Source organism: Cyprinodon variegatus, unplaced genomic scaffold, assembly GCF_000732505.1.
Source record: "Cyprinodon variegatus isolate N-32 unplaced genomic scaffold, C_variegatus-1.0 Scaffold1707, whole genome shotgun sequence".
Classification (NCBI taxonomy): domain Eukaryota; kingdom Metazoa; phylum Chordata; class Actinopteri; order Cyprinodontiformes; family Cyprinodontidae; genus Cyprinodon; species Cyprinodon variegatus.
In genome coordinates, this window is record NW_015152160.1 from 35440 (window position 1) to 47287 (window position 11848).

The window sequence follows — 11848 nt, forward strand, 5'->3', positions numbered from 1 at the left end:
GACCTTTGCTTCAAGTAATAAATTTCCCCATAACTATTTCAAGAACTTAATCATCTCATATTGACTCCCAGCTAATTCATCTTATTCGATAAACTTGTTCAACTCATCCCACTTCATTCTTGTTCTTATCTTGATGTTCGACCTGATTTAAACTATAAGGGGTGTTTGCTGTTTGATTGTTAATCAAGAACACATCTAATCAGATTAAAATATTCAATGAGGTAAAGTCCATGCATATTAACTATATATATATATATATATATATATATATATATATATATATATATATATATAGCATAATATGTTAGCACACCGCTTGAAGTTTTACTTATTCCTCTTGGGCTAAAATAATTTTAGATTTTAAACATTTAAGGCTGTTTCAGCTTTGGGAATTTTCAGTCGATACTCTGTGAATTTATATTTATTTATAATAAATATAAATGTAAGACTTGTTTTATAATAAAATCTCCAAATTACTAAATGGACTTAAATCTTTTATTATTAGATCTAGCTCGAATGTTTGCTGAACATAAATGTCCTAATTCAGAATAGCTGAAGGTGTGAATGTATCTGCCTGGAGTTCTCAGTACGTCAGCAGAAAATATGCACACAATGAAATAGAACAGTTCCAGCTGTGTCCCATATAAAACTGCATATCCTTTGACATCATGTTTAATGTTTTATAAAAATCTGACCAAGAGACAAAATAAGCATATTTTGCCTATGTTCATAAACATTTGAATTTTTTTTTTTTTAGAAACTCAACCCAGAGAAACTTGTATGTACAGGATTTATAGATGTAATTTAAGTGTCCTTTCTCTTTACTTGCCCTGAAAACAGGTTGATAAAAAGATGCACATCTTTAACTACCAGAGTATAACTGAACTAAAAATATTAGCAGGAGATTTTAAAAGAAAACTGTATTATTAGTGCAAATGTTTTTGAAGCGGAGTTGTCTTGTTTTCTGTTATGTTTTCAAATCATCAATGTTTCTCTTGTTTTCTTCCTCCTGAACAACTTGAAGCATCCCAGTCTTCCAGTATTGAACTGACAGGTTGAAGGACTTATTGTGTTTATCTATGCACCCTTTTGTCCTTGTGGAACATGTATGTAAAAGCCAAATCCATGCTGAATCACCAACAAACTGTCTGAAAATGAACTCATGGCCATCATCTTCCTACTATGTTGTCATAATGCAATAATGTGTATATCAGCTGCTTGCTTTTATACTACTTCACCTTCCTCATCAGCAATACTAGTACCTGCAATGGTCTGCTACTGGACCCAAGGTCTAAACCTGATGAGAGGTTAGCAGAGATGCACTGGCAAAACTGAGATTGTCTGTGTACTTTTTGTATAAAGGTGATGGAATTATTTAATATTCTAAAAGTAAAGAAAGAAATTCTTAATAGGTAATTTTACTCATTAACTTGGAGGCAATAGGAAATGTTATTTAATGATGCAAGAGGTCAAAGATCAGATGACAGCGATTGAATTTTGTTGGTAAGCTATGCCCTGCAGCCAGGGTGAAAAAAAAAAAAGTTTCAAATAAGCATCTTAATTTCACTGCTGTGCAAAATTTCCTGAACTGCAAGAACAAACCTTGTGTGACTTTTTTTTTTTTTTTTTTTAAGAGACAGAAAATACTTCTTGTATAATATGCATTTGACAGATTTAAGCTTTGAATTTCTCCTTCCTTAAATGTAAAAAAGAGTCTAAAATTCTTTTTCTGTCTGCAGATTTATCGGTCGATATATGTACAGTATTTATTTCTTCTGAACTTGTTTTTTTAATGCAAAATTATAAAATGGAAAAATATGCAAATGTAAAACATGTCAAGTCAAAATGATGTCACATTTTACGTCAGTTTGTTTTCATTAAAAATAGGTGGACGGCTTTCAATTGTGAGTTTTTAATGGGCATTTGGGATCAGCAATATTTAAGAAAACGAAACAAAAAAACCCGACTCAAATATAGTTTATCTAAACAGTTCTGTCCCGAAAACATTGTGGTTGTAGTAATTATTCAAATTAGATTTTTTTTCATGTTTCCCTCTGCTGCTATGAAGTGAGTTTTAAAGTTTTTATTTTTTGAAGATGGTCTGAAGAAAAATCTGAGTAAAGATGCAAAAACATCCAGTTCTTGCTCCAAAAGATAAAACAGGACGACGAGAAGAGTAAGAAGAAAATAAATGAGGAAGAGCTGCCTTAGCAGGGGAAAGGGGCGTCGTTGGTCCAAAGTGACAAAGGGAAGTGGGTGAATGAGCAGAGTTCTAGCAGAATGCAGGGTTATTAGAGGTCTGGTTGAGACCTGTCTTTGCTCCTAAACCTCAGTTCACATATTAACTTTATTTCACTGATCTATTTTCCCTGACATGATGCTCAGTGTTTAAATATTATTGGATATGAATAGAGGAAAATCCTGGAAGAATATCTAGTACGATTTTCTAAAATATTGAGTTTTGGATGATTTTTACTTGCTATCAGGAAAAACAACCCTAAAAAAATAATGCAACTGCTTTTGCATTTACTTTATCATATTTAGTTTAACACAATTGCTTCATGTTAACAGGGTAGGACATAAAACAATTGTGTTGAAGTAACTAAATATGATTAAATGGAAAAGCGGTTGCTTTATTTTTTTGTAGTGCATACAGATGCTACATTAGAACGGTTTAAGTCCATCCATCCATCTTATTCCATCATTTCGCCAGTCTGTCGCAGGGCAACACAGACACACAAACATTCACACCTAAGGAGAATTTAGAGAAGCCAACTAACCTAACAGTCATGTTTTTGGACTGTTGGAGGGAGCTGGAGTACCCAGAGAGAATCCATATATGAGTGGGGAGAACATGCAACAGTTCAGAGCAAGGAATATATTGCTAATGGCACCTAAATCTTATTGTTGGTTACAAAATATTAGAATTATTACAGATTATTTCTATAGAACCTGACTAGCTGTTTGATTCTTGCAAATTCTGAAATAATGGGCAAAGATATCAAACTCAAGATATGAAAAATGTAAAATAAGCAATCTGCCATCATGCAATATGCAAAAGTTGGTCCATCAGCCAGGTAAAATTTGGGAAAGTTCAATAGGGATGAAAATTTTGCAGCTGCATCAATGGGTAAAAGAAAGATGAACAAAGGGTTGAGTATGCACTGGAGCAATGCTACTCTCTGAAATTTCCAATCAGCAAAGTAACATTTTGACTAAACCATTGAGATACAGTCAAGTTGCAGGCTTTACCTTGAGAGGACAACATGTGCCCTGATAGGAAGGTGCTCCCCTTTCTCCTCCCACTTCTTGTAATGTTGGATCTGCAGACTGATTTTTTAAACAGGAAGGAAAAAAAAAAAAACACAAGTGTAACATTAACAATCCATCCATAAACTATTTATGGCTGAAAAATTCAGTGTTGAAGCTTGTAACCAATGTAACAAAAAAAAAAACAATTGGAGTTTGGGTTGCAAAGTGTTACATATTATTTTGCACGTTGTTCAGAAATTTAGACGGAGACCTGTGCAAACTGGTCCCTGGGAACAGACCAAGAAAACTAGACTGAACTGGAAGCTTTTATCAAGCTTGATGATTTACTGCGCACTCAGCATCTCATGCTTTGCGAACATGTGTTTTAAGTCGAGTTAAATGATGACTAGGTGACTCATGGAGCTTAAAAGTATGACAAACCTGAGAAATACTTCATGCATTCAAGCTGCAGACAAACGATTACTGATCCTAGATTAAACATTAAGACAAAAATTGTTGCTGCCTTGTAATGCAATTTCCAAAGAAGGCCCAGTTGCGCATCACTTCAATGTATATTGTGGCTGGAGTGTTTCCACTTGAGTTACAGATAGATCCCTCTTCATTTTGAGTGCAGGGGAAAAAGAAACAGAAATTCAGATTGAAGTAGAATTCACAGACGAAGTGGGGGTACTTCACTCAGACATGACTAAAATATCTTACAAGTAAAAATGGAGTGAGGCATTGTGGTGGTGAAATTGTGCACAGGAAATAATTTTCATTAGCAGAATTGAGAAACAGGAAAATCTGTTGCAAGGATTAAAAAATAAAAATATGAAGAGATTTTCCCCAGATTGACTGAGTTTGAGCTGTTTTGCATAAAATAAGGAGAAATATTCAGTCTTTTGGCATGCAAGGCAGTGAATGACACCAGAGGCATACTGCAGTAACCTACTGTAGGAGGAACTGGTAATTTTCAGACTTTAACCTATTGAATTATTAATTATTTTTGTGCATTTATTTCCTTTAATAATAAAATGCTCCCAGAGGTTCTAACAACTTGATATGAGCCTCTTATGATTAAAACTAAGACAAAACACTAAAAGATTGTGAAATATGACAAAGTATTGATATAGTCCCTTTTGCACATAACCAATTTGGTGGAGAATAAAACATAAGTTGAAGTAGACAAACAAATTCAAATAAAATTATATTTCTCTATTGCATTCAGGCCTGTTTAGTTGGTTTGAAATCTTTTTTATGGATCTTTATGTGTATAAACTCAGCATGTAATGTATCATTACTGTCTTAAAACATTCTTTATAAACTGTTTAGTTGAGCTAAGATTGTTACATTTTTGTCAAATTCAATTTGTATTTAGTATATCAGGTCCCAAGGGCAAACAGAAGATAACTGTGGTTACAAAATTACAATCTGGTCCTCTGTTGTACTTGAGCCTCCTCAGATTAAACTCTTAACTTTAGCCCCAAGAGGCAGTTTCCCTTTGCACTGTTATAACCAGCTTTAATGTGTGAAATCCTACTTTTTAAAGAGGCGGATGTGAGGGGTTGGATAAGAGGAGGAGTTTTTGAGTCACTTGTGAAATAAAGGAGATATGAAGCTTCAGATGGACTCTGACTGGCAGCAGATGGAGCACAGGCCTCTATTTATGAACATTTTTTCTAGATATAACAATTGTTTCAGTAGTTTTTATGTGCATTATTTGGAAGACAGCATACGTATCTGTTACAGCAGTATTGTGTTATGTAGATAAAATACAGTTTTTCTTCAGTTTTCAGACAGACAGGCATAGGAACCTGCCTGGTCCCTGTGTGATAACAGAGCCAATTACAGTAATCTGAAATTTTGGATTAGTTTTTAAATTCAAACCAGAATAATGCAGGATTATGAGGAGTCTGTGTCCTTTCTGGGGGACTGGGGCCCATTCCAGAGGAAGATCTTCTTTGTTCTCTGCATCACCTGTTTTCCTTGTGGATTCAACATCCTGTCTGTCATTTTTCTGCTGGCCAGTCCCCCACACCACTGCAACATCCCAGTCAGCAGCAACCTAAGCCTGGAATGGATCCAGGCCAACATCTCATTACAGGTCAGAACTGTAGCCAAACTACATTAAACCACAGGTGTCAAAAGTATTCATGCTTATTTCTCAACTAGAAGTATAAATTCTACTGTTTAAAAAAATCTTTTTGTATAATTTATATTATCAATTTAAGCTTTTTAATCAAGTTAAAATTTAAAAGTACATTTTTAAAAACATACTTAAAGTATAAAAGTAAAGGTAATTCAGGAAAATTATTAAGGACAGATGGTTTACTGCACTACCTTAATAAAGGAATTTTTTTCTACAATTCTGGATGATAACTTCCTTAGAGTTTATCTTTTTCTTAGTTTTATAACTAATGGTAACAGTGTCAAATGTAACTTTACATCATGTTGGAGAAACTATTCCTTTTGGTATGTGGCGAAGCAGAAGTTGGTACGGTACCGAGTCCAACCACAAAGAAACCGTCTTGATGAAACAAATCATTTTGATGGTTTTAACCTTTTTTTAAATACCAACAGGCAATAACTAAAACGAGCTTAAATGAAACAGAACTAATGAGTCTATTTTAAAATGTAAGGAGTATAAAGTAAAGATAAGTGCAAAAAAAATGTAAGCACCTGAAGTAAAAAGTTTTCTGAAAAATAATTATTCCACTAAAGTATGGATGCCAAAATTTCTACTTAAATAAGGTAATGTAAGTATTTGTACTTTGTTAATTGACACCTCTGATGAAAACATTCATGTTCTCCAATGTCTCCCTTGAATATTACATGAATGATAGTTTAATGAATTGTGTTTAATTCAGTTCAGTTTATTTATACAACACCAATTCACAACAACTTTCTTCATGTGTTTAATACTTTTTCCCTGTGCCTTTTCACTTCATTAGACATAACATAATTTCTGAACATCTATTCAATTCAATTCAGTGTATTTATACAGCGCCAATTCACAACACCTGTCATCTCAAGGCACTTTACAATTCAATCAGATCATACGGTCAAATTGATTAAAAGTTTTCTATCTAAGGAAAACGACTTGATTGCATCAAAGCTAATCCCTCACACCAAGCATGCCTGTAGCGACAGTGGAGAGAAAAAAACTCCCTTTCAACAGAAAGAAACCTTCAAGAACCAGGCTCATTGTGAGCGGCCATCTGCTGAGGCCGACTGAGTTCAAAGAGACAGAAGCAAAGATAGAAAAGGTAAATGTCAACCAGCTCCACAGGCGGCCCCGTCCAGGAAACACACAGCCAGGCAGACGAGCTCCAAGCCAGCTCACATGTCAGAGAATCAAGAGAGCACATCCAGCTAGTCAGGCAGAAAAACAGGACTACATTCAAAAACAGGCTCCAACATCTATAAACAAAGGTGTTGATGGCAGCAGCACAGCTGATGTGTCACAGCTAAACAGGACCAGATGAAGCTACTATGAGAAAAAGCAGAGAGAGAATAAGGTTGGAGAATGAACTAACAAATTCTGCTGAGAGGGAGAAAAAAGATAGAATGATGCAAAGGGGTCCTTATGTCCTCCATAGTCTAAGCCTATAGCAGCCCCTATAAACCATTTAATAAAACATTTGGTCTCTTAACCTCCTGTTATGTCTCCAAATATTATGCTGTGAATAAGTTTTTCATATTTTTCTGCTAACTTGAGGAAACATTTTAGGATGGTTTGGTTATCAGCCCTTAAACATTTAATAACAATTTCCAAATAGATTGTTTCACTTGATATCAGCTGTAAGACTCAAAGATAACAAGTAGCAAATATACACAGTATCAAGAACTGTATGTAAACAGTGTTATTAGTGAGAGGTAGAGACTAAATATAGAGCTAAAAGAGACTTGACCAATAAGAAGATTGCTTTGGTTTCTTCCTGGTTTCTTCCTGCAGAGGTTTCTTCCTGTTAAAAGGGAGCTGAATGAGATCATTAACTGTAACTGTATGTATTCAAACCTTAAAGGAACTACTTTTATGTTGTTATACTAACTAAGTTATGAAAATAAATGAACTGTAGATATTTGAATTTTACCTACATGGTGATTGTTGAGATTGCCACTCGTGTTCATATTCGAGTTTTAGTGAATATGGAGATCATCCCAAAAGGAAAAAGTCAGAGACATTTTCCTAGTGTAAGAGTACTAATTGAACAATTGTTTCACATAATTAAGTGTTAAAAGTGGTCAACCATAACATTTATAAATTATTAGCAAAGAAGCTACTTAGGTACAAAGTAATTCATCATAACATCTGATTCACTATTTTAAATCATGTTATAAAAGAGACGATAATTTAAAATTATGTATAAATTCTGGAATTTATAAGACTATAATAAAACAATTAAAATAGATGAATAACATAAATGACCAAAATCCTTGTAGAAGAAACACTGCATGAAACGTTTGAAACCAGACGACATAGCAGGCATTGTAAACGTTTAATAACAGTGAAGTGGCAATACTCACTCCTTACTCTAATTACTAGCTTAACTTCCAAATAACCCGGTCAGTTCAGATATAAAATAAGCTTATGTACAATAAGAGAACAGTTATTTTAATATGAATATAAACTTCAGTTACTATTAAAATTACTCTTAAAAAAGTTTAACGTTTTTGTAAGTTTATATACCTATGTAATTAGTTACTACCAGGGGCGGATTTAGGAAATTTGGGGCCCTAGGCAAAGACAGGCAGGGGGCCCCCGGAGAAGAAAACCCATAAAACAGACCCATTCTACAGATAGAGAAATGTTAATAGAATAGACATCCATTATTTGTTCTAGGTTTTGTCCCTCTCTTCTTGTCCCTTTTTCCTCTCTATTTATCAGCGTTCTGATGGCATTTTAGCCAAAGGATTTTTATCAAAAACATAATTAATGTGCACAAATAAGGATTAGTTGTATTAACCATACATGGAAACAGAGTTTTATGGGGCCCCCAGGAACTTGGGGCCCTAGGCAACTGCCTAGTATTGCCTGATGGTAAATCCCCCCCTGGTTACTACCCACTTCTGGAGATCAAGAGGTGGGTAGTAACTAAGAGGCTCTGACTAGGAAGGGTGAACAGATCTGTGCAGATTCTTTTTTCACTTTTCTGCTGGGGTCCGAGAGCAAAAGATCACATCTCTTAATGTCAATATTTGCTTCTGTCTTTAGAACCCCAGTATGCCTCAGACGATGGCCTCTGACCCCGTGCGTGGTTCTGATGGAGGTTTCTTCCTGTTAAAAGGGAGTTTTGCTCTCCACTGTCGCTACATGCATGCTCAGTGTGAGGGATTCTTGAGAGTCAACGAGTCTTTGCAAACAGCTGCTTTTTCTTAGTAAATCTTAACTAATCTGACTGTGTTATTGGAAATACATTGAATTGATTAAAACTTTTCTACAGTAGTAGCCGTTTCCTTTCCTCAATGGGTCCTTGGCTGGTCCTTAGCTGGTCCTTGGCTGGCCCTTTTTTAAAAATCAATCTTTTTACTAAAATATTCTTTCTGTCATGATTTGTGGTCATTAAGATCTAAAGCGAAGCACTTCTCCTGGTCAGACCCTGTAATTTAGTGAAAGGGTTGAGAGTAGAAAAATATGCAAGAGGAGGTCACTCTAGTGGCTGGAAGTTGGCTGCCATTCTGCTGGAGTTTGACCTGGAAGGGCCATTTTGAATGGTTGCTACTTGTAATTGCAACTTTTCCCTGTGTGAGTCTTTCCATGTTGGATTGACTTTTTTTTTGTTTGAACTATAAACAAGGAGATTTCAAGAAATCTACAACAAAAACAGGCAGATTTCCAACATCTATAAACAAAAGTGTTGATGGCAGCAGCACAGCTGGTATTTTTCTCCAGGATGGAGTCACAGCCAAACAGGAAACTACCAGATGAAACTACTTTTAAGGAAAAGCAGAGAGAGCATAGCGTTAGACATTGAACTTACAAATTCTTCAGGGTGGAAGAATAGAGATAGAACAAAGCAGAATGATGAAATGGGGGTCCCTATGTCTTCCAGCATTCTAAGCCTATAGCAGCATAACTATCGAGATAGCTTAGGATAACCTGAGCCACTCTAACTATAAGCTTTATCAAAAAGGAAAGTTTTAAGCCTACCCTTAAAAGCAGACAGGGTGTCTGTCTCACGGACTAGTAGTAGGTTCCACAGGAGAGGAGTCTGATAACTAAAAGATCTGCCTCCCATTCTACTTTAAGAAATTCTAGGAACCACTAGTAAACCTGCAGATTGAGAGTAAAGTGCTCTGTTAGGAACATAAGGTACAATCATATCTCTAATGTGAGATGGAGCTTGGCCATTTAAGGCTATATATGTCAGAAGGAGGATTTTAAATTCTATTCTGGATTTAACAGGAAGTCAATGAAGAGAAGCTAGGATAGGAGAGATATGATCTCTATTTTTTTTAAACTATATATTTACTTTAAATTCACCTGATCTCTGAATCGTTTGAGTTACTCAAGGTGGGGTAGGATAAAAGTAAACTATCAATATCCTCACAAAAGCATTCACTAAAAGTGAAAAATATGGAAAAGAACAAAATACTACTAAAAGTAGTTTTTTTCCTGAAAGTTACTTAAGTAAATGCAACTCAGTAAATCTTAAAATTTACATAACAAATTATAAAAGGAACATTGAGATACATCTGAACAAAGAGAGCCTTTTGCTCTGCTGTCTCTCGCTGCATCCAACTGAACATGATCTTCATCCGCTTTCATGTGACTATATTCCTCTAACAAACCTGCACAGCTCTGCTTTTTTCCCCAAAAAATATAAAAATATTCATTCAGGTAGTGAGTTAAATATGCAAGAATTTCTCCTCAATGTGTGCATAATGTTTTTTTTTTTTATGTATGTTTGTATTTAATTATTTATGGACAAAAGATAAAAAGAAACTAAGAAAAGTGTCTAATTAAAGGGAGGAAGATTGCTACTAACCACATTAAGACAAATGGAGAGGATTGTTAGCAGCCGAGGAAAACATTTGCTATATGTTATCTAAAAAGGATATAATATTATAGTGGCCATGCTTTGTATAAGTTAGAAAAAATTCCTAATTTGAATTAAAAAAAAGGTTTTAGGAGCAGATCTGCCATCGTGTTGCATAAGGTATATATTTCCAGGATTTTTTTAAATAATACATAGAATGCTTTAATCATTTTGCAGTCCTCATGCTGGTTAATGCTGGAAATACCTGATATGATGCAGTCTGATTTCTTGTCCTCTGAATCAGGGAAAGAAAATATAAGTGACATAATAATGATGCTTCCTGGTTGGCAGGTGGCTGGGCAGACGGAGAGAAACAGCTGCAGTCGGTATGAGCTGGACTCGATTAGGAACCTGTCTGCAATGGGGACCAGTCCAAACTGGATGAAAAACCAGTCTGTGGAGGAATCCATGCCAGAGGTCCTTCTATCAAACCTGAAACAGGAGGGATGCAAAGATGGATGGACGTACAGTACTGAGTACTTCAATTCTACTGTGGTCACTGAGGTATATCACTGCCCATCTGGAATATGAAGCACCAGGAAAATGATGGTTAATGGTTATTTTAGCATTTCATTAACATAGAGTTCAGCTCATGGCCAGACAGTCATTCTGGACAGATTTTTATTGTGCAATCCCCCGGAGGTTGTGACCTTTCTAAGTAAACAGAAATTATTGACTGCATCTTTTTTACCTGTCGTCTCTAAACAGTGTAATTACTTACAGCTCAGAGTTTTTTTTGAAAGGCTCTATAGAATTTCAGTTTTGTTCGACCAAAATAAAGAAAAGGAGTTTTCATTTTCAAACACTTCTGATTTCCTACCAACAGCTCTTAACTTATACAACAGCTAGCTGGAAAAACACCCTGATATTATGACATTAATCCCTGTTGTATAAATAGAGTATTTTTGAATAAATTTTGAAATTGTATAAAGGCAACTCTGAAATTGCAGAAACTAAAAGCTTGGAAAGAAATTAGAAACAGTTTAAAAGCTGCATTGATAAAACTGCTGCAGCAGCATGAAATGAGAGAGATGTATCTAAATGTAGTAGGTATGAAAATGGCATTAAAATGTGGCCATAGGTTGAGATGAGCACAGCTGAAACATTTTAGTACACTCTCTTTGTTTTGGATTAACTTATATATATATATGCTCTATATTTGCCCTCTAGTTTAACCTGGTGTGTAGTGACCAGTGGAAGCAGCCTTTGTCTTCACTTATCTACTTTCTGGGAGGACTCTCCGGGTGTTTTATCTCAGGAATGATCTCCGACAGGTACATTTCTCATTTTATTTCATTAAATTATTTGCAAAAGGGAATATTTTTCCAAAAGATAAATAGTATGCAAAAGGGAATCATGTTGGAACTATTTTGTTGAAGAATTGCCACTGTGACAGTGAGCTTCTCTATTAATCTAAACACACTTATTAAAGGAAAATGTTCAAACCAATATTTGCAGGTTGTTCTAAACTGGACCCTTTTTGTCATGGTCAAACTTCTGGTTTGGTTTTTATTTTCAAAAGCTGACATACATGAAGTATCAATAAACCATTTCCT

At 35.1% G+C, this 11848-nt stretch overlaps 1 protein-coding gene across 1 annotated transcript in view; it reads left to right on the top strand.

Annotated features, from left to right (window-relative positions):
* Nucleotides 1–5146: 5146 nt before the first annotated feature.
* Nucleotides 5147–11848, top strand: part of LOC107104361 (solute carrier family 22 member 4-like) — a 10337-nt gene continuing 3635 nt past the window's right edge. Inside the window, exons 1-3 of the mRNA XM_015404354.1 lie at nt 5147–5356; nt 10584–10796; nt 11463–11566. Of these exons, the coding sequence (XP_015259840.1) occupies nt 5147–5356; nt 10584–10796; nt 11463–11566 (527 nt within the window). The remainder of the gene's footprint in view (nt 5357–10583; nt 10797–11462; nt 11567–11848) is intronic.